Source organism: Taudactylus pleione, unplaced genomic scaffold, assembly GCF_031769625.1.
Source record: "Taudactylus pleione unplaced genomic scaffold, aTauple2 ptg000248l, whole genome shotgun sequence".
NCBI lineage: Eukaryota > Metazoa > Chordata > Amphibia > Anura > Myobatrachidae > Taudactylus > Taudactylus pleione.
Genome location: NW_028284650.1, coordinates 1,677,667 through 1,701,405, shown reverse-complemented (window position 1 = coordinate 1,701,405; position 23,739 = coordinate 1,677,667). Strand labels below are relative to the sequence as shown.

Below are 23,739 nucleotides of genomic sequence, written 5' to 3'. Positions count from 1 at the left end.
TACTCTGTATAGTCAGCATAACAGTTTAAGGGGGTGTCACAATCGGACAGTCAAAGACCGTGTAAGACGAGGACAAAAATACAGCACGCACGCCCAAAGTAAGTGTTAGCCAGTCATAACTTGCCCATTGCCTATGCTGGGCATCGTGGGTACTGAATGGGGAGATAATTAGACATTGCACCAGTAAATATGACATGACAGATGTGATGCAAGACCAGTTTCACTATAGTGATTGTATGTCACTGCAGATTCAGTCAGTGAGAATTGAATAAACACTGATCGGACCCACCGGACCTTCCCCACCCACCGAGGTGCAGAACATTGGCTCTATAATGTGCACATTATCACAGACCAGAGACCATTACAAGATAACCAGTCTGCAATGCAGAGCCAGACGAGCTAGGTAGCGCTATCCGTACAGATCTCCTAGCTGTACTGCTTGTAACCATAGAACTAAGAGGTCACACCAAGCAGTGCAAACCTTGCGTCTTCCAAGTGACGACAGTTCAGTGATATTCAGCCCAATGACCACTTCCTATGTCATAGCCATGTGTAGAACCTTTGGTGGAGCAGCCATCTCATAATAGCTGCATCCTCCCAGAAGTGCTACTTCTACCCAGTGTTCTCCCCAGGCTGTTTAATCCCCTGCCGTCCTGCACTCACCTAGGAAAGCACTCTCCCCTCCAACGCATCATTGTTGTCGGAAGGATGGTCAGCACTGCGTTTACAGACGCCGGACGAGGGGATGGTGCTGTGACGTCAGCGTGCGTCACAGTGCAGGGCGGTGTCAGGCTGGAGGGCAGATATCCCTGTGTACATTGAAGAGTGGTCCTCCTTCAGACTCCACTCTCTCACGCGTTTGTTACTGGGGGTATTCTGTGTAGCCAGCAATTGGGGGCAGTATCTGGGATGGCTATTAGTCAAGCCAGCAAGTGAGGACAGTGCCTGGATGCTGTTTTATTAGAATACACAAAGTAATGTTGGCAATATCTGTGCACTTAAATTTGTGTCAGTGACAAAGCAAGTGGGACGACTGGGCTTCCAAGTGAAAGAGAATTAATAAATAAAATGTTAACTCAAGCCTAGATCAATATAAAAAGGTCAGGATTTCAACATTTCAGTATTGTTAAGGCCCCACATGGCTACTTCTTGATGCCAACCGGCTGTAAACCTTTTCTGGGGAGAACAATCTAACAAACATTTTTTGCATTAACAACTTTGTAGACACATACATGACCGGACAGCAAAACCCACATTCGTCACAATAAACATTTACCAAGTCCTAGATCCGGCAGCAGTGGTTTTCCCGGAGGGGGAGTGAGCTGGGGAGACAGTCCGAGAGCTCCGTATAAAGCAGTGAGGGGAGAGTCGCCCAGAATTCCAGGTTTCTATAAAACATGTTACATATGTTTAACAGATTAATACAAAGTAAATGTCCCACTACGTAATGCTCAGTTTTCAATTGAGAATCCTCTCCCAAATGCTTACTAGCTCTCCTCAGTCAAGATTTGGAATCAGTCCCATGTATTAAAGCTGTTATGTATTTAATGTTAAAAAGAAAAAATGTCAGAGTAAGATTTCTCATATTAACATGTATTTCTGGAACACAGACTCGTTTTGTACATTATCATCATTCATCGTTTATTTATATGGCGCCACAAGTGTTCCGCAGAGCCTTACACAGTACATAAACAAGTTGTAGACAAGCGACTTACAGAATACAATACAGGGCCAGGACATGGATAATATATATTGCTACATTAGCGACCATAACACCCAGATAAGCAACAGACCATAAGCAGCCAAGTGTTAGGTGCCCTAGTGGTGAGTAAGATGCAGATGAAACTAAAGTAGAGAGAAGCACAAGAGGGCAGAGGGCCCTGCTCGTAAGAGCTTACATTCTAAAACTACACACACAGTATATTGAAAGCAGACACCAATAAGCCACAAATGTTTTTCATTAAATGATCAATATCAGTTTCCTTGGCTATATAGTGATCATGTATTAATAGGACTGACCGAATAGTCAGTGTAAATGGAACATAAACACACTGTATATTTCTAACTTCTGCACTGAAAAAAAAAAAAAACACACAAGCCCGAGTGTCTGTACACCACCATTTACTAACCTGAGCAACGCCACAGATGTACACATACATTTTTTTTCCCCTAAAACAAAAATGTAGAGGTACTCCGTCCGCAACATCAAGACAATCTAACAGAATTAAAATATTTGCCCCACTTGGATGCTATATTTAAAAGTGTTATCTCTTCAGTGGCAACTCCCCTCTGCACCACATGCACCCCCCTCCCAAATCTTTGAGCATCTCTCCTTACTGACTTCCTGAAGAAAACACACACACACACAGATTCTATAGGCTGAGTTATTGAAGTGTACAGCCTGCTGTTTCCTTCATTCCCCCATGGCAGCCATTACTCTTGGATATACCCAAGCAGAATACAGGGAGGACTAATAACCAGTCAAAACGTCAAGGAATATGCTTACACAGGTTTCATTTATTTAACGGTCCCTCGAAGAACTGGACTTTCATTGTGGGTGTCTGGAATATCTAAAGCATAGCGACTTGTGAATGTTTGTATAGATGACCAAGCTAACATCTAACCCTTCCTAGCCCATGAGGTCGTCACTGCCCTAATTGGAGCGTGCCTAAGAACTTCCAGGATCTTATGTCCTTTCATCTCAGACAAAAAGATTTCTGTAATCCATTTTGCAATGGTTTGTTTAGTTGGCCCACAGACTTTCCTTATCCCTACTGGGAGAACAAACAGGTTTTCAGTCTAGAAATTCTTTCACCAAGTAGATCTCTCTCTTACAAGATCTAAAGTAAATTTTATTAAATATAGACTCCACGGGGCTACAAATGATCCAACCTGTGGACAAATTCTTTACATTACTTGATAGAAAGTTTTAATTAATACTCTTCTGCTAGCCTCCTGTCCAGAAGGCCACTCAGAGCCGATATTTGTACCTTTATTGTCGATACAGCTAGTTTTTACATAAAGCCATTGCGCAGAAACTGCAGGACCTGCGACGTCTCTGCTTTCATAGTGTCAAACTTCGTTCCAGATTCCGTAGTACACTTGTGAGGAGATTCTTTTTCTTGCCTATAGGCGGATTTGTTTCAACAAACATCCGTTCAACCGTCACACTATCAAACTGAGGCCTGTTATATTTGAATGAAGCAGTGGCCCATGATACAACAGATAAGACTTGGTTTGTAATACACAAAGTCCTTCTATTGCCATTTCCAGAGTAATTGAGATCCACTCTCTTCGGCCAGTTAAGCAGAGTACACACTGGGTGACAGTCGGCCATTAAATTGAACAGCCGATCTATTGAGAGCAGGTTGGCTGGTGTGTACCCCAGATATGTCTGAACAAAGTCGTTTAGATATAACGCATCTGCTCCGCTGCACAGCGTATTGCTGAGAAATTTAAATATATATATATATATATATATATATATATATATATATATATATATATATATATATATATATATATATATATATATATATATATATATATAGAGAGAGATATATATATATATATATATATATATATATAGAGATAGAGAGAGAGAGATGGACCGGCAGCACTCTCTTACAAATAACGACTCAGACAGCAGGCATATGCAAATCAAAGTTTCGATGTTATTACATCGTCATCAGGATAACACAAAACAAACAGAAAACACTTACTTATACCCTAACCACTCCCACGTGCACAGCTGCGGCTTCCGGGTTCGTCATGGCGACGCCCACCAATGACGTCACCCGCATAATCAGTTGCCACAGTTACCAAAATAAACAAATGTGCAAAGAACACAGCATGTCAGAGGCACTGAACATACTACACATGGTATGATATCACAAATACAAATTGACAGGCAATAATCACATAAAAATAAGACAGAGAATCAATATTATATAGAAACTCAGTAACATCATTTAGATTACATACTAATGTGAAAACAGTTATTATGAAAATTTTTTTGTTACATATGGCTCTATTCGAATAAGCTGATAAGTCAGAGGCAATATAATAACGTACAAATACTCCACAAAAGACCATAATGATCAACTAAATAAAGACATAGCTAAATACCTAAACATTTAAGGCTATTGGTCCTGTGTACACAAATACTTATAGATGGCTACATAACAAATACTAAGTATCAACAGCAACCAATTTAGGGTCTAAATAAATTACAAAGATAGGCATAACATCGCAATAAATACAATTATAAAAAACAATGCAGGCCTAGATTGTCATTTAAGCCCCGTGGATGTAGGGTACCCAAACGAAAGATCCAGTGTGACTCACACTGTAGAAGCTTGCGTGAGCGATCACCCCCTCTACGTAAGGGCGCAACATGGTCTATTAAAATGTAGCGGAGAGTAGATAAATTGTGGCCAGCCTGTAAAAAGTGTCTGGCCACAGGTTGATCACTAGACCCCGAACTGATAGCAGCCCGTATCGCAGAGCGGTGCAACGCCATGCGCTCCCTCAAAGTCCTGTCTGTTTTCCCCACATAACCTAGGCCACATGGACAAGTGATAAGGTACACCACATATTTTGTGGTACAGCTCAATCTGTACCTGATAGAATAGCGTTTACCACTGTGGGGATTCACAAAGGAGTCACCTGTTAGCAAATACCTGCAAGTTAAACAGTTGAGACATTTATGACAACTATTTTTTTGCCTTAAAAAATCTTTGCAATTCTTGGATATTTCTGTATATCTTTTCCAAGAGTGTAAATACATGTTGTAGAGTGTCTATCTGTACAGCTAGGAATTGTATCTACTGCACTGGTATTAGTTGGCGTTTTTCATAAAATTATGATCAAGCCACGGAATTGCTGCAGTCTGTTATCCAAGCGTGTCCAGTCTGCAAAGATCCGGAAGCAGTCCCCCACACCATATCCGGTGGCATAGAACAGCCACACGCCAGGGAGACCTAGGATGTTGCCAGACCAGAACGCTTTGTTAGGCAATCTACATATGCGTCCAGTCAGTAAAAGTCAGTGGGCCTTAAAGACACTGCCACATACTGCAAGAGAGCTTTCCTTGGCCCTCTGAGCTAAGTGGATATCCCTCTGAACAGTTCAGCTACAACGGACAAAGAGTCTCCCTCTCCCTAAAAGCCGGGCAGTGCTCAAGCAAGGTAAGATTTCATTAGGATAGGTGCTTGGATGGGTCTTTGTGGATTTAACATATGCCAGCATTTAATATTCCTTAAGTAAACCAGAGTACCTGCAGCAATAGGATCCTAAAGAAATTGCCAAAGAAGCCGCATGTAACAAGTAGATGTGCAGCCTGTAATAGTTTTCTGTACAAGAGGTGTCTAGTCCGCTTCAGGAACTTATGAAGTGGATAAAAAATTTAATTGGTCTCTAAAGAGGAATTCTCAGCTTTACAAGTGTGGTGCAGCTTTTTCCAAATGTGGTATAGTTGAAGCTTGAGGAATTTTCCAGAGAAGAATCAGTGGAAATTTGTGAGGATATGAGAAGGTTTAATATAGAACTTATGAATATTTTTCAAGATTCTTTACACAAGTCTATGAACTATAAAGAGATTTTGGAGCAAAATAATGAACAGGACCTGTTTGAAGACAGCTCAAAAATCCTGTACACAAGATTAATAAAGAAACTGTGATTAAAGAGTGGCAGAATTTAGACAAAATAGCAGGATAGTCTTGGTAGCATTGAACGCATGTATCCCGTGAAGGATGAGGACAGTCTTAGTTGGTGCGCAGTACTCAATGTGGATGCTGCAGTCACAGAATTGGTGTCTAGAACAACTGTCCCTCTAGAGCAGGTATGGCCAACCTGTGGCTCTCCAGCTGTTGTGAAACTACAAGTCCCAGCATGCCCTGCCACAGTTTTAGCATTCCCCAATAGCAAAACTGTGGCATAGCATCCTGGGACTTGCAGTTTTCACAACAGCTGGAGAGCCACAGGTTGGCCAGGCCTGCTCTAGAGGGTAAAACTTAAAGACGCAATGGAGGATAGAAGTATCTTAAAAAAGTGCATATTTCTACAGCTGTCTATTTCAGAGGGTCGCCACACTGTAGGGCAGGGTGCTTTCAGCCCTTCAGAAATAGGGCAGGGCGCAGCGTCCCGCTGAAACAGCCTAGCAGGAACTCTAGTTACTGGAGGTGATATTAGAAGGGGTACCAAATAGAATTCAAGAAAGTCCCCAGAATTAACAGATTTGTGAGGTCAGACGTTCGGACTACAGTAGTAGAATCTCCAGTTTGGAAGATCATTACCACCTGTAAATTGATCAATTTTCTTTAAAGACTGTACCTCATGCAGGAGGATTCTCTTCTGTTCCTGGGTTAAAAAACCATTTGGGGGTTCAGAGATTAATTATTGTATTTGCGGTAAGAAGACTTTTGGCCTCTATTAGAGTTGAAGGACGCCAACTTCCAAGTACCAGTCAGACGGCAATGTCAGAGATTAACCAGGTCTTAGGTTTATCAAACCAGGTAGAACAAGAAGTAGCACAAGAAGCAGGGATATAATAGGTGTACAAAACAGGAGATATGGTAAGAACTTACCTTTGTTATCTGTTTCTATGAAGTCCATAGGGTCCACAGGGTTGACATTGGGGTATAGCTGGATCTGGATCCACGGGCACCACGCAGTTAAAGCTTTGCTGCTCCCAGGATGCACTTGGGTCCTTCCTCCTCTATACCCCGGCCCCGAGCCACAGGCACCTCAGTTGGTAAGCAGCCAAGGCCAGAGGAGGAGACTAAACAGAGAGAAGGAAGACTGGAACACACAAGAAACCATACTCACAAAAATGGGAGACGGAAAACCGGTGACCAGCCACACAGCCCATATGAAGCCAGGTGCGTCAGGGCGGGTGCCCTGTGGACCCTATGGACTTCGTAGAAACAGAGATAAAGGTAAGTTCTTACCATATCTCTTGTTTTCTACTTCAGGGTCCATAGGGGGTCCACAGGGTTGACCTTGGGGATGTCCCAAAGCAGTTCAACTAAGGGCGGGGACGCTCCTGTGCTGAAAGGAGCACCCGGCGCCCGAAGGATGCATCCTGAGAGGCGAAGGTGTCAAACACATAGAACCTCAAAAACGTTTGAAGTGAAGACCAAGTGGCCGCCTTACACAGCTGAACAGCGGAGGCGCCACGTCTAGCAGCCCAAGAGGGACCCACAGAACGAGTGGAATGAGCCTTAACAGAGGCTGGCACAGGTAAACCCTCCTGTGCATAAGCCTCACAAATAACTGAACGAAGCCAACGGGCTAACGTTTGCTTGTTGGCAGGCCAACCCCTCTTGTGAAAACCGAAGAGGACAAACAATGATTCAGACTTCCTAACCGAAGCAGTCCGGTCCACGTAGATTCTAAGTGCCCGGACTACATCTAAGGAAGCCTCACCAGCTGAAAGATCAGGTGACTGAAAAGCTGGCACGACAAGCTCCTGATTAATGTGGAACTTTGAGACCACTTTGGGCAAAAATTCAGGACGAGTGCGGAGCACCGCTCTGTCCTGGTGAAAAATTAGAAAAGGGGGGGGGGGGGGGGGGCGACAGGAAAGCGCCCCCAACTCGGACACCCTCTGGGCAGAAGCAATCGCCAGGAGAAAAACGGTCTTGAACGTCAGCCACTTGAAGTCCACAGACTCAAGAGGCTCAAAAGGAGGACCCTGCAAGACCGGTAGCACCACCGCCAAGTCCCAAGGAGCCACAGGAGGCACGAAGGGAGGCAGGATCCTGAGAACACCTTGGAAAAAGGTGTGAACATCTGGCAGTGTAGCAATCCATCGCTGAAACCACACTGACAAAGCAGACACATGAACCTTCAGAGAGGCCAGGCGTAAGCCGAGGTCCAAACCCGATTGAAGAAACTCCAAGATTCTGGAAACCCGGAACACCTGAGGGTCATAGTTTCTGGATTCACACCACTGAAAATAAGTGTGCCACACCCTATGGTAAATCCATGCGGAAGCAGGCTTGCGTGCCCTAAGCATGGTACCAATGACCGAACTGGAGAAACCCCTAGACCTCAAGACGGCTGTCTCAAGAGCCACGCTGTCAAAGACAGCCGACCCAGATACGGGTAAAGGCAGGGCCCCTGAGACAACAGGTCCCGACGCTGAGGGAGAAGATACGGAGCGTCGATGGAGAGGCACCTCAGATCGGAGTACCAAGGACGTCTGGGCCACGCCGGAGCTACCAGCAAGAGTGTGCCGCCGTCCTGCTTCAATTTCCGCAGAACCCGAGGAAGTAGGGATATTGGAGGAAACAGATACGCCAGGTGAAACGTCCATTTCACCGACAGCGCGTCTACCAGACAGGCGCCTGCGTCTCTTGTTCTTGACCCGTAAATGGGCAACTTGTGATTGTGACGGGAGGCCATCAAATCCAGCTCTGGCAGCCCCCACCTGTCCACGAGTAGCTGAAACACCTCTGGGTGAAGCGACCATTCCCCGGGATGCACGTCGTGACGGCTGAGGAAGTCCGCCTCCCAATTGAGGACTCCGGGAATGAAGACTGCCGAGATCGCTGGAATGTGACACTCCGCCCAAGCAAGGATGCGAAACACCTCCAACATCGCTGCCCGACTGCGAGTTCCTCCTTGGTGGTTGATATACGCCACCGTGGTGGCGTTGTCGGACTGCACCTGAACCGCCCTTCCGTAAAGAACGGGACCGGACGACTGCAGGGCCCTGTATACTGCCCGCAGTTCCAGAATGTTGATGGGAAGAAGAGCTTCTTCCGCAGACCAACGACCCTGAAGTGACAACGAGCCGGTCACTGCCCCCCAAGCCCGAAGACTGGCATCCGTTGTGAGCAGGACCCAGTCCGGGATCCAAAAGGGGCGCCCCTCGACCAGATGAGCTGTCTGAAGCCACCAAGCCAAATACTGCCGAACCTCCGGGGACAACACCAGCAACTGAGCGCGGATCCGGTGAGGTAACGCGTTCCATTCCGATAGAATCAGCCCCTGCAGGGGCCGGGAATGGAACAGGGCAAATTCAACCATGTCGAATGTCGACACCATGGAGCCCAGAACTCTCATAGCTGAATGGACCGACAGGCGGCAACTGCTCAGGCAACTGTGTATCCGCAGTTGCAGGGAGGAGACATTCTCCGGGGTCAGGAAGATCCTTTGCCGACGAGAATCCAGAAGGGCTCCCAAATGAACCATCGTCTGAGATGGAATCAGGGAGGACTTTTTCCAATTTATCAGCCACCCGTGCGCTTGCAGGCAAGCGATTGTCAGGTGGAGATGTTGAAGCAGTACCTCCGGGGAGCTCGCCAGCAACAGGAGGTCGTCCAGATACGGCAGCAGCCGTACATTCTGGTTCCGAAGATGTGCGGCCATGACCGCCATAATGTTCGTGAACACCCTCGGTGCCGTGGAGAGACCAAAGGGTAGCGCCCTGAACTGATAGTGGTGTTGAAGGATAGCGAACCTCAGATACCGCTGGTGCGATCGGAACATGGAGGTAGGCGTCCTGGATATCCAGGGACACCATGTAATCCCCCGGTTCCATCGCCAGAATGATGGAACGTAACGTTTCCATCCTGAACTTGGGAACTCTGAGGAATTTGTTCAGAGACTTCAAGTTGAGGATAGGGCGATGAGAACCATTGGGTTTCGGCACCAGGAGCAGAGAAGAATAGTACTCCGTCCCTCGTTGAAATTGAGGAACGGGAACAATGACCCCTGCTTTCAGCAAGGACTCTATAGCTACTTGAATCCGTAAGGTCTTGGTCGTATCCTGAGAAGGACTCGTGCAGAAAAACTGGCGGGGCGGTCTGTGCCGAAAAGACAGGGCGTACTCCTGGGAGACCACTTCTCGAACCCAGGCATCCGTGGTGGTAACGTGCCAGCACTGGGCAAACAGAAGAAGTCAGCCTCCCACTCTGGGGTCCCCCAGAGGGAGGCCCGCCCAATCAGGCAGAGGGTTTATCCTCCTGCTTGGAAGAAGGGCACCTGGCACTCCAGGCCTGCTTCTAGGGCTTAGAAGCGGCCTTGGTCGCCGACTGCCTCGGGAAGGACTGACCTTTGGCCTTGCCCTGAACCCGAAAGGACCGAAAGGCAGAGCTCCGTACCTTGGTAGGTGCAGAAGTCGAAGGGAGGAAGGCTGACTTAGACTTAGCCAGCGTATCCACAATTTTGTCCAAGTCTGGACCAAAAAGCAACTCCCCATTAAAAGGTAAGGCCTCCAGGCCCTTTTTGGAGTCCGCGTCAGCTCTCCAAGACCTCAGCCACAAGGACCGACGCACCGACACAGCTGCAGCCGACACCCAAGAGGTCAGCAGGCTCGCATCGAACGAAGATTCCCCAATGTAGGAAGCCGCATCCCTCATTTGTCCTATCAACGCGCTCTGGATCTCCGGAGCATATTCCGGAAAGGTATCCTCCAAAGTGTTGGCCCAGCTCTCGATGGCCTTAGCCACCCAAGAGATGGCCATGGACGGACGGGCCACCGCCCCCGAGAGAGAGTAGATAGACTTCAAACAAGTCTCCACCTTCCTGTCAGTGGGATCGTTCAGGGAGGAGATAGACGGCAAAGGCAGCGTAGCGCTTTTAATTAAGCGGGTAACGTGGGAATCCACCGCAGGCGGAGTTTCCCACTTCCTGCAATGAGCCTCAGGAAACTGATAGTTTGAAGCCAACAGTGTCTGCGGTTGGAATCTCTTGCTGGGCAACTGCCAGGCCTCTGCCATATGATCCGTTAACTGGTCAGACAGGGGAAAAACCGTCGAAGTTACCTTGGCCTTTTTAAAGTTACGGTACTTTGACCTGGGAGCCGGCGTATCCTCCTCAATATAAAGGATGGCCCCACCGCCCTAACCAATGCCGGCACATTAATGGAGGACTTAGCCTCCACCTCCTGGGCCCCGGCATCCGAGTCAGTCTTCATGGATCTCCCAGTCATCCGAAGACACGTCCGTGTCCGTAAACTGAGCCGCCAGTGAAGCCGGAACGGGTCGCTTGGACGCCCGTGGGGGCAAATCACTGTGCAACATAGATTGAAAGGCTGATGACGAAGCCGCCAGGCTCTGAACAGAGCTGGAGAGGACATCCACCCAGGGAGGGGGCCCCGATTGAGGATACCCCTGAAACAGCACCGTCGACTGCTGCGGCACCGTGGGAGATTACACAAATACAGGCAAACCCGCATAAGGACCCACAGTCTGAGACCCGGGAGGAGACTGCACCAGACGCGTCACACCTAGGGAGGGGGATGGTAGGCTGGGGCAACGCCCTTGAAGGGGCCACAAGCCGGTCCGCGATCGACGCCAGCACTTGCGTAAACATCACCCACGGAGGATCCTGCGCCACCGGGGGTTTAGAGGCACCAGCTGGCACCGCCCGCACAGACCGTCCGGAGACAAATCCGCTCCGTCAACCCCTGCCGAACAGCGACGGCAGGAAAACAACACAGGAGCCTTGGAGCGCTCATTCTCCTTATCAGACATGACACAAACTTTTTGCAATAAACGTGTATCACCGAAACGAGTTAAGGCATATAACACCCACGCACTCCCAAGTATGCAACACAAACAGCCCACAATCTGGTACTGAGTAGCACACCGTAGTATGTGACGGACCTCACAAATACGTTGATCTATATAAGTGAGGTACACAGAAAGAACACCCCTCCCCCACGCACCTGCCGGGCCGTAGGAGAAGGAAAGGGATAGGTAAAAAGCTGACAGTAAGTAGAAAAAGCACAGACAGCAGTACTAGCAATAGTCACATACCATGCAGGAAGTTATACTCACTACACCTTCAGCTACAATCAACCTCCCAGATTCAGTGTCTGGGAGGGCTATAGCGCTGCGAACACTGTCCTGATCAGGGGAGAGGTACGCAGGGGGACCGGTCCACTGGAAGCCTGCCTGGGAGCTCTGCGTTGCTGCCTGGGAAGATGGCTGCCGGAGAGCTCTGAGGAGGAGTGGCCGAGAGAGCACAGCCCAGCGACGCCAGCACGCTTGAGAGAAGGCGCGCTGGGCTGAGAGGAGGAGCCGCTCAAGCAGGGAAGGCTGCCTCCCCTGCTAGTAATGGAACCCCAGGGACGCCGTGTCCCTGCCGGCCTTGCACCCTGGTGGTCCAGCGGACACGCGGGGTATTCCACAGAGGGGGGAGCCCGCCGCCGCTACTAGCACCGCCGGTCTGTCCCCAGAGACCGGCGGCATGAAGACTGCATAACTGCGCGCGGCTTTTCTGGCACCTTGTGTCCGGCAGCAGTCTGTGGGAGGTCCCGGAGCCACGCTAGCACTGACTCCGGGGTCCCGCTGCGATCCCCGGATCAGTACCGGCGTCGCAGTGCCAGCGGGGCTGTAGGAGCGGCAGCGTGGACGTCCAGACGGACAGTCTGATGCTGCCGCTCTGAAGAGTAAAAAGTAAAACAATAAAATCTTCTATCTTCTTTAAAAATAAAGCTTAGGGTCTGCTTATGCAGCCCCACCGCGCCAGGGTGACCCGATTCCGGCCGGGCACCAACTAAAACTGAGGTACCTGTGGCTCGGGGGCGGGATATAGAGGACGGACCCAAGTGCATCCTGGGAGCAGCAAAGCTTTAACTGCGTGGTGCCCGTGGATCCAGATCCAGCTATACCCCAAGGTCAACCCTGTGGACCCCCTATGGACCCTGAAGTAGAAATAGTGGTTTAGATGCAGCCTGGATCATCAGGGTACCACTGGGCATAATAATGCACCGGGCATCAGGGTATTAAATACACCGGCGGATAGCAGCACTTTGCCCCTCAAATGTAGCGGTGGTGATATAGTTTACTTGCGGCACTCTGAGCTCTGCAAGGCTGATATATGCAGGAGTCTGAGGCGAGAACGTTCACTAGGAACGCCAGGGAGGAACGATGCACAAACAAATCACACACGCACAGTAGCGCATGGCGGATGTCAGGCCTCCTGTTGATCTCCGCGACTACTCCCAGAAACCGCCAGCTCAGTTCCACGATTGCACTGAGGTTGGAGGCTGCACAGGAGCACTCCTCATCCAACAAAGTGGCCCTAATTTCCATAAAGTGTATTGGTTACAACATCATTTTATATGCTGCCTATTTACCAGGAAGGTCGGTACTTGTGTACTTTACGGACTCATTGCAGAGAGAACCCAATGAATGTTTTAAATGGCACTTGTGTACTTTACGTACACAAGTACCAAAAGCTGTCCCCACCTAAAGAAAGTTTTCCCCTCGCGGGCTAGGTGCAAGGTTATATTCCCCCTCTATGCCCACTTGGATGCTAGGGAATGACGCTGGACACTGGCTGATGACGTCAAGGTCCTATCCATTATTCTCATTCATGGTAATGTCTAAATCCCCTTCACGGAGAGGACCCTGATGTCATCAGCCAGTGTCCAGCGTCATTCCCTACCATCCAAGTTGGCATAGAAGGGGAATACAACTTTGTGGCGAGAGTAGCATTCAATGGGTTCTCTCGGCAAAGAGTCCGTAAATTACAAAAGTATCGGAAAGGTCCAGCAAAGATAATACTTTGGTTGCAGTTATAAGACAGACATTAACAGAGGTTTCTAAACCACCTGAAAAACCAAGACCCTATAGAATGACAAAGTACCTGTGTGGGTGTTTGTGCCTGCAGTACCAGCTGCAGGAGGGCAGTAGAGAGAGCAGGGTTAGCCAATAGGGACACTGCAGGGGCTGCACCCAGGATTCCTGGAAATTAAGAGGCACAATTTAGAACAGACAAGATACACAGGAATACAGCTCATGACACTACTGTTGCAGATCAGCCAATTACTGTACAGCACAAAATTCCCCCCACTATTCGGAAATGAGGAGTTCCCAATTGGTGCATCAACTTATGGAGGATCACAGCAAGTTAAAAACGAACAAATCTGAAATATTCTCTATGGCAGTAAGAGGATAGGCAAGGAATGTTCATCAAAATGAACTTATTCTAGGTGCTTAATGGAATCCTAAAAGCAACATAATGGTTTTGTGCATCACTCACATCCCATCTATCGGAAGACGTTGATTAAAAGAAGGAAAAAAAACAAACACAGGAACTGAACAAACTTTGCTCCAAACGTTTACTAGGAATCGGCTGCAAAGTGCTAAAAAAGGCAGGGGGGTGGGGTTGGGGGGGGGGGGGGGGGGGGGTTTGACAAAATGTTATTGGAACGGACCACATTTAACTAAAAATCTAACAACGCAACATGCCTATTGCGTTATCTGCAGAATACAAGCCACCAAGACTCTGACCTTGCTTGTTTCCAGCTGGCCCATGGAGTAAGGGGTTGAGCAGAAGCTGTAGGGTGGCTGGAGATCCCAGACTGTTCAGGATCTGAAGCATGTTTGGCTCTGGGAGAAGACCATTTCCACGATTTAGTGCCTACCCAAAAAAAGAACAGCGATTTAAGCACAACACAGGCTGACCGTAGATAAATACAATTGTAAATGAACCTAGATGTTCCCCTAAAAGCCATTACAGAAAGCAATCATCCTACATGACAATCTCCCATACTGCATATCAGACAGCAAATGCTGCGCATTATCTTCCGATCTGTGCACACTTACCGTTGCTTGCGCAGCAATCAGGGCAGCCAGCATACTCCTTCCTGGGGGGCCTGGCACACAGAAAGAGACCCTTACACGACTTCCCGCTGCCATAGTGTTATCCATCTGCTGCTGGACTACTTCCGCCACCAGCTCAGAGTCATATTCCACAACAGCAAAACCTTTAAACTGACCGTCCTGCCCATATGCCAGCTATAAAAAAAAAAAAAAAAAAAAAAGGGATCAGATGTAGACCATCAGAGTAAATCTACTTTTGTGACCCATCCAATGACACTTATAATTTATCCAACAGCCCAGGTACTGGCATGAGCATGCCCCGGAGAAATTTCCAGTACATTGGCTTGAATGATCATTTGAGATTAGCATCACAGGACATTCACACCGCAGAAACACAATTTAAGGCACATCTACAGTGACTAGACCGGGGGATAAATGATGATACTCCTAATTAAAAATCATGAATGATCTCCACACACTGCTGCCCAGATCTGCTCCTAACAATTCCTGAGCTCACAAGGCAGAGTCCCCATCTCAGCAGCAGACATTCTCCCCTCTAAGATTCTCCACAATATCTCCCAAGACCAGAGTAAGTCAGGCGAGTAAGGGGCAGAGTCAGCGGGTTAGTGTTAATATATCTACAGCTAGGATGCCAGCTGCGAAATCCTGGTGCAGGAATCCCGGATCAGCGCTACATGACAGGCGCCGGAATCCAGACATGGCTGGAGATGCAGACGCCGGAATCCTGACACCAGGCATCCCGATCGTAAGTACAGCGTGTGCCCTTAGCGGTCATCTGCGTGGGGTGGCCGGGAGGGTTAGGGACCACCGGGGGGGAGGTTAGGCACTAACCGGGAGTGTTAGGGTACAGTAAAGGTGGGTTAGGTGGTGAATAGGGCAGGGGAACAGTACTTACTGTTCCTCGTTCAAGATTGCGGGCATCGGGATGCCGCTATCAGTCTATTGACAGCCGGCATCCCAAGTGTTGGGATATCATACCGGTCCCAGGTCAGCCACAGTTATACCCCTTTTCCACCAAAATTCTGGATCTGACCCGGAGTTGGAACAGAGTTCCTATCCGGATCAGACCTGGAATTTAGCCGGCGCCGACTTGGGATGCATAGACCCGGCTTTCCCGGCGTGAAAGTGGACGCTTGGAGATGACGTCATCTCCAAGCGCCATTGAAGCCGGACCAATCGGCCGGCTTGCAGTGCACTCCAGGTCATCGTGACCCAGAGTGCGCTGTTCTCACAGCAGGGTTTCACGGGCTACACCAGTGTTAAACCCTGCTAGTTACCTGGGTTGGATTGCCGGGTCACTCGACCCGGTAATCCAACCCTCTCCCCTTTTACACCAGGGAGCTGCCCGGGTTAACCCTGCAATAACCCGGGTTTTAGCTCTGGTGTAAAAGGGGTATTAGTCACAATGCGTTCACAGAACCAGATATGCAACCATATGCCAAGCTGTACACATCTCTGCGACACCACTACATGTGCTCTGTTAAACAGACGTTTTTGCAATACGCACTTGCACCAGCCCTATCCTTCGTGCAATAGATGTGACAAACCAAATTGATCTCTACGTACAAAAAACCCAGCACTGACTGGGAATTCTTTCCATCTGCCCCCTCCCCACTAAATTCAGCCTACATGAGAGCATCCTGTTACCACCCAAATATACAGATTAAGCCGTAAGGAAGGGGGATGCAGCTGAATTGTGTAATGCTCTAAATTGCCCACAGATGCTTACACTCTGATTCAGCGCATGCTTAGTGCTTTGAAATGGAAAGAACCATCTGCAAAATGGATTCAAGGGCAACTCTGTATCGACCCCTAAGCGTATGGTGTCCTTCAAGAAAAATAAAGTAAATTATTCTTTGAAACAGTCCTACATTTTGTTAGTTAGTCTCCACAAATTGCCATTCGCCAAGCTGTACCAGAGATACAGATCGGCACCTGATTATGACTGACCCACTTCCCTTCAGGTTAAAGGTAGACAGACCCAACTAACACGATGTGCTTGTGTCATCAACTGCACCAACACTAGCATCTTCCTGCTCAACCAAAGCAGATAAGTCAGCAGCCCACATGTTCGGCAAACTGGACACGGGTAGATCTGATTGTTTGAGCGGAGGGCAAAACAAAATTTGTGTTGGTTGCTCAGTGAGCAAGGGCAGCAGTAATAACACCCATCCTATACAGACAATGTGGCCTTAAATTGAAGATAGGTGTTCTAATGTGGAGTTACAGAACTACACTTATTTTTAGGACTGAATGGAGATTTTTAGAAACGGAAGAAGGGGGCCAGGTATGTACAGTACCAGAATAGAATCCGATTGGCTGTGAGCGAGCCACCAACTAGTACGCCCATGGGTCCAGCACCACTTAAGATAGTCCACTGATAAACAAGGAATAAGACAATCTGCAGGTTGCACGTTTACAGCACATAAGAGCTTGCGCAAGACGCAACAGCTGTTCTGTGACAAAGAAAGCCACCTACCTGACAGAATGAGGGGGCACACACTTTGGAAAAGGCTTCTTTCACCTTAAGGACGTCACACTCCTGCAGACGCTCCACGCACAGGCAGTGGGAGTGAAGCAGTTCATAGCTGAACTGGCTGACATCTGACCAGTGCACATACAGGGTGCGAGAGCCCAGCTGCCGGCCAAGTAGGTCTGACTTAGCCCGGGAGGCAGAGTCTTTCTTCATATATTCCACAAAACCATAGCCTTTGGGTTGCCCGGTGACTCCACTGTACACCAGGAAGCATCGCTCAAGATTACCAAATGGGCGAACTAGGTCCTCAAACTGTTGCTGGGTGTAGCCTGGTGGCAGGTTAGCGATGCAGAGTAAGGCATCAGTGGGTTGCAGCTGCACAGAGATCTCACGGTCACGAAGGCTTGTGTGGTGGAAGCGATGGATAGCAGATTCTGCCTGTTCTCCGTTTAGTAAGGTAACAAATGCTATAAGGGAGACAGTATTTTAAGAAAACACTTTAGTAGGCAGTTCTTGCATAATTACTAAGTGAAACAAGACATGTAACTTAGCGTCTCTGCAGTACAGAATAGAAAGTGTATGCCATATCTTACCAGTTCCCTTATATTTATCGACAAAACAGTATTTCAGCTCATATTCTCCCAAAAGATCATGAACTTCCTAGAAATAAAAGGAAAAAAAATTATAAGTAAAACCAGAACGCCATTTCATGGTAAAACTAGAATATCTAGAGGCCCATTTATCACATACTCAGTGCGACCTGGGCACGATATTAGGAAGCAACCATAGCGCCAGGATGTATGAAAAAAGCACATGCATGGACAGGGGCTCTCAAAGGACAGAAGATAAGATGTTAGCCAGTCGGACACCATATCACCCGGTTATACATTACTCCAGCGAGTACCCAGCTTTACTCAATTGCTCAGTACATTGAAAGGCTGCTCAGAGCAGCCTGTATGCCAAGGACAATGTCAATGCTTGTACACAGGCTAAGTGGCCACCATGTGTGTACAATTGGATCATTTATAAGCTTCATTTGTGTATGGTAAATTCAGGCAACGTGTACATGGCAGGATTATCTCCACGTGTGACCTTCACTGTAGGGTCCAGAACATGCACTTAGTCTGTAAATGCAGACTCAAACAGCAGCACCCAAGTAATGAACCTAAGTGTTTATACAGTTAAGGAAAACATCACTGAGTTAAAACCATGAGGGAAGATTGATCAAAGCTTGGAAAGTGGAGATAGGTAAAGTACCAAACAATAAACTCTCTTTACAGGCTGTTTGAAAAATGTAAATTAAAAGCTAAGGGGCCTATCCACTAGGCTACCTGAAAGACTGAACGTCTAGCGTTCAGACCTTCAGGTCGTCGAGGTGCGGTGCCCGCACTGAACATCATTCAGGGCAGGAGTCCGACCTATCTCTGAACATGCCGAACCTGATGAGCGTTGTCAGGTTGACGGGCATGTACAGTAGATAGGTCGGGGGTCGGCAAGGACCCAGTGTGCAACCGCATTGCTGGCCCTTGACTGCTATCCATTACACGACTGAACAATGAGACCAAGACCAGGAGGTTTCGGTCGGATTGTTCAAAGTCATGTAATGAATAGGCCCCTTTAGAAGCTGATATATTAAGTACTAACCACACTCCAAGCTTTGATAAATCTCCCCCCCATGTATATTTTTTTTTATTGGAGACATTTCCTCTATTGATTGAGCTAAGGCCATTCTAGTATGGCTGCAGGATGGTTCTGAGCTAGCACCAAGCAGGGCATTACTGCAGTCCCCAGGCCTTTGTACTCTGCATCACAGTTGGATGGAAATAGATTATGTCATGACACAGAGCTTGTGTGCAGGAACTTTCTGGAAGAGGGATCCAATTAAACCCTTTTGCTACGGAAGGGAAAGCCCATACACAGAGCTGCAGAAGTCACATTGGCCTCACACACTTCTATGCCAGGGTTTGTCTTTTTAAGTATGTGTTAATATAGCATTGTATAATATGGTGCCTCCTTTTCAACCCTGCATGACCCTCCTGAAAAGCAGCCCCCGGGTGATGGCATCAAGCAGGTCTAGGGAGAGGTGACTGGAGTTCGCGCAGGATCCCATTGTCAGGAGGCCACTGGCAGGGGCACATGAGAATCACAGGACAGAGTGACAGAATAACACTATAGTGAGCAGTTATATCACAGGACAGAAGGGTTTGGACTTATGCAGGTGACACTGTTCCCATAAACACAGCTAATGGTCTCTAACAACTATAAGACTGGTAACGTTCTAGATAGGGGGTAAGCGAGGATGACCAAATAACTCACAGAATATTCTCATTTTGTTTTCTGACTAAAGCCGCTACCATATTCATCTGGACCAAGAACAGTGCTTGTTATTCCAACCTATCCACAGCACAAGCCCCGCACTGACACCTACCGCACACTGAAATTCAATCACGCTACATTCGTGAATTGAAACAATTTCTTTCCCACTCTACCACATTCTACAAACATTGATCTCTACAATGTAGAGATCTGCACTTTACTAATGCCCGTTATAGCTAATGCAATACAGATATAAGACATCAGCAGTGACCCCTGTTGTTCACACAGATGACTGCCTAGTCAGTGGGCGGTAAAATGACTAGAGACAATTATTCTGCTGCCAAGACAGTATTAAGAAGAATTAATGCACAGACAAAGAGACCTCTTGTCAGCTACTGAAGGCCTATAGCTACATAGGACTAGGCACCAACAATAATTGAGAAGATAAGCTATAGTCTGCATTTGATAAAGCAATGAATTATGTATTGCGTATCAGCATATCAGACAAATCACTCATCTCAAGTCATGAATCTACTAGCTAGCTGCGGGAAGTGTAAGGGACAAAGCTGAAAAAAAAAGGTAAAGATATATTTTACATATACACAAAGTGTAACAATACATGGATTATATTATACATTAGAACCTAAAGTTACCTTTTGTATTATATGCCCATCGCCTGATTAGATGATGTCCACCATAGGACACCACGTATGGTTATAATCCACATTATGTAGTATTAGTATAGTATAAATCACCTGACTAAGTGGGCAGGTAGCTTTAGAAATGATATATAATATATAACCAGGTTAGTGACATTCCTTGGGAGGACAGGCAGCATTGCTATTCGTACAATATTTACATTACCCGATTGGTGATAACCTCCGGGGAAGGCAGGCAGCATTCTTATAGTATAACGTATACATTACCTAACTGGTGATATCCCCCGGGAGGGCAGGCAGTATTAGTATATAGCTATAATAACGTATACATTACCTGGTTGGTGATATCCCCGGGAAGGCCTTTGATTAGGATCTTTCTCCTGTTTTTAACCTCCCTTCTCATTCTCTCCACCCGGTTCCGGATCTCTCGGTGCTCCAACCGGGGTAGCCTGTCCTCCTCCGGCGGGAACACCTCATCATCCCCAGGCGAAGCCGCCCAGCAATCTTCCCCGGGCTGCCCCACACCAGCAGCGGTAACGGACACGGCGGCCGCCATCTTGACAGGAGGCTTAGTCCACCTGGAACAACACTGAGAATGCGGGGCGCGTTGATTGGTGGAGTTTAAACCAGCCGGGAAGACGCGCGGCGATTGGTTCGTTTAGGACGTTGCCCCGCCCAGCCGCTGTCGCCATGGTTACAGGAAAACGTCGCAATGCGCATGTGATATAGGCATGGGACATCGAACATCGGTAGTACCGATGTTTTTGACATTGGTTACAAAACATTGGACTTGATTAAGAGGTGGAAGCAATAGGTGCCTATACATGGTGCGATTTGTATACGATGCGATCTCGTATGCAATCGCCCTTGAACTCTCTCCGGCAGCTGAAGTGAACGATGTGCAACAAAAGCTGCACAAGGGGCCTGATTCAGACCCGCTCGCAAGCGGGTCGATGGTTGTGCATTGCGCGGCGTGCGCAATGCGCGTGCGCAAGCTCCGCAGCAAGTGAGAAATTCACTCTCTCCGGAGCTCGCTACAAACAAGGCGGCTGTCGATGTTGATTGACAGCACACCCCGTTTTGTAGGCGGGGTGGGTGGACAAACGGAGGCGTTCCTGAAGGAACGCATGCCGTTTGTGAGCGGCAATACTGACATCACCAGTGATGTCAGTAGTGAGCTTCCGGCTCTATTAGAGCCGGAAGCTCACTGGGGCTTGCGGCAGACAAGACCCTACCACAAGACCATCGCGACCATCACCTGGCCTCTCGCAAAAGCTGTGGGTGGTCACCCACAGCTTAGCGAGCGGCCAGGAGGCCGGCTTTAAAAAAAAAAGCAGCCATCCTCATTCAGAGCGAGCGCTCGCTTTTTGCGAGCGGCTCTGAATGAGGTCCAATGTTCACCCTAGCTATTGTGCACAAACTAATGTTTTGCATAATCATTAGATCGAGTGCGATATGAAACAGATGCATGTAGCACGGACCAGGGAGATCCATGCTACATGTATCTGTGTCATTGACACAGAAGCACGGACGGGATCAGTGAGACCTATCTGTGCTACTGTAGATGCACGCACGCAGGGCCAGCTCTTGGGGTGCTCGACAAGTGCGGTCGTCCAGGGGCGCCACCCCATAGAGGGCGTACCCCTCCCCAACATACCGATTTCAGCTGGACAATACTGTCCTGCTGTTCCACCCGTGGGCCGAAGTGGCCTGTGGGTGGTCAAATCGGGAGGCAGGGGACCCTGGAGTAGCTGAATGAATGCTTACCCCCAGCCTGACGTTTTTGGAGGTGTGCCGTGCGGACACACCTCCAAATAATGTCACTTAGGGGGCGTGGTCTATGGTAATAAGGCTGTGCGCGACTATAGGGCACTATTAACAGAGCTGGCACAGGGTACTCCGACCCCTGGAGCCGGCCCTGCACGCACGGACCAGGAGTTCCATGCTACATGCATCTGTGTCATTAACAATGAGCACAGACGGGATCAGAGAGACCCGTCTGTGCTGCTGCGGTAAAAACAAAAATGTGTAAAAGAAAAAAAAATGGGGACAAACGACCCAGGGGTCCCCTGTTCTTAAACACAACCAGCACCGGGCTAGTCAGAACCAACCCTGGTTGCCAAAATATGGGGGACAAACAACGTAGGGGTACCCTATACTTTGCGCAACCAGCACTGAGCTCTGATCTGGTCCTGGTTCTGGAAATAAAGGGGGAAAAAATGAGTAGTGTCACCCTGTATTATCCAGCACCAGACTTTTTCTAGCGGGGGGCTAATGCCACAGCCAGGGGAGCCCTTTCACCGGGCCCCCAGCTGAAGCATTAACCCTGACCGCTAGTCCACCCAGGCCTGGGATACCTGGGGAGCTGGGGACCCCCCCTAATAAATGGGTCCCCCTCTCCAGGGCATGCCAGGCCTAGACTGATTGCCCGGGGCTATCCCTGAGGAAGTGGGTGCCAGGTTGATAGTGTAGTGTAGAGCATTTGATAAAAGTAATAATATTATCTTTTGATGTGGAACTGTAGGTCCCAGCAAGCCTCCCCCGCATGCTGGTACTTGGAGAACCACACGTACCAGCATGTGGGGCATTACGGGGCCGCTGGTACCTGTAGTTCCACAGCAAAAGCAATATTAAAATAAACACAGGAAACACACACCGTACAAAGTATAAGTTTATTAAACATCTGTACATGCACTCACACACATACACACACATGTACACACACATGTACACATACTCACCTACTGTATGTAGCCCTATAGCCATCTGTCCTCTTTTCCATGTATAAAATCCATAGAGTACCTGTAAAAAAATAACCATACTCACCTTCTCCTATGCAAGGTTCGGATCCTCTTCGTTCCAAAGTAGGCATCCCCGGACTTGGCACCCCACCGCTGAGCTTTCATTCGGGAAGTACCGTCCTTTACAAGATGGTACTAAAGTCCATAGGTAGTATATTTCTGTTATTTTGTTTTGCCAAGACCCATGGATTACCTACATGGAACGAAGAGGACCCGAACTTCGCATAGGAGACGGTGAGTATGGATATATTTTTTACAAGTACCCTATGGATTCTACTGGACAAGGGGACCAATGGGCTACAGGGATACATACTGTAGGTGAGTATGTGATATAGTGTGTGCATTTGTGTGTACATGTGTGTGCATGTATGTTTAATAAACTTATACTTTGTATGGTGTGTGTGTCCTGTGTTTATTTTAATATTGCTTTTGCTGTGGAACTACAGTGTCGAAGCCGGATGGTTGGCTAAGACAGAATCTGTTAAAATCAAAATCTGCACGACGCCATTTTGCGAATGGCTACTCAGCGCCATTTTGCGAATCCTACACAGTATACAGCGCTATGTTATTATTTAGCGTTGTGCGTTTCCTACGCAATAGAACACTGTTAAAAGTCCTTACAAAAACAATACGTACATTTATTAATACACATATATCAGTGATGACAAAGTCTTGTAGACATGTCTGTGACAAATAATTAAGAATACACAAAGATACTGTGAGTGTTTGCTCCACATATAGAAACAGTATGTCTGTGACAATTGAAGTATAACACAGACACTGATATGCTCAGAGAGAGTGGATTTAGAAACAATTGTCAGACGTTTAGCTATAGTTTAACAATTGTAGGCCTTGTATCAAATGCTGATGTGGTTAAGTAGAACTAACAGTTGTATTCT

General features: G+C 47.8%; 1 protein-coding gene across 1 annotated transcript in view; it reads right to left on the bottom strand.

The window, feature by feature from the left end:
- The window catches only part of RAVER1 (ribonucleoprotein, PTB binding 1), a 47,132-nt gene extending 26,510 nt beyond the window's left edge, over positions 1-20,622 (bottom strand). Inside the window, exons 1-7 of the mRNA XM_088479860.1 lie at positions 20,374-20,622; positions 17,658-17,724; positions 17,068-17,531; positions 14,571-14,762; positions 14,256-14,385; positions 13,609-13,706; positions 1,277-1,388 (exon numbers count right to left, since the gene is read on the bottom strand). Of these exons, the coding sequence (XP_088335986.1) occupies positions 1,277-1,388; positions 13,609-13,706; positions 14,256-14,385; positions 14,571-14,762; positions 17,068-17,531; positions 17,658-17,724; positions 20,374-20,595 (1,285 nt within the window). The 5' untranslated portion in view covers positions 20,596-20,622. The remainder of the gene's footprint in view (positions 1-1,276; positions 1,389-13,608; positions 13,707-14,255; positions 14,386-14,570; positions 14,763-17,067; positions 17,532-17,657; positions 17,725-20,373) is intronic.
- Between the last annotated feature and the right edge of the window lie 3,117 nt (positions 20,623-23,739).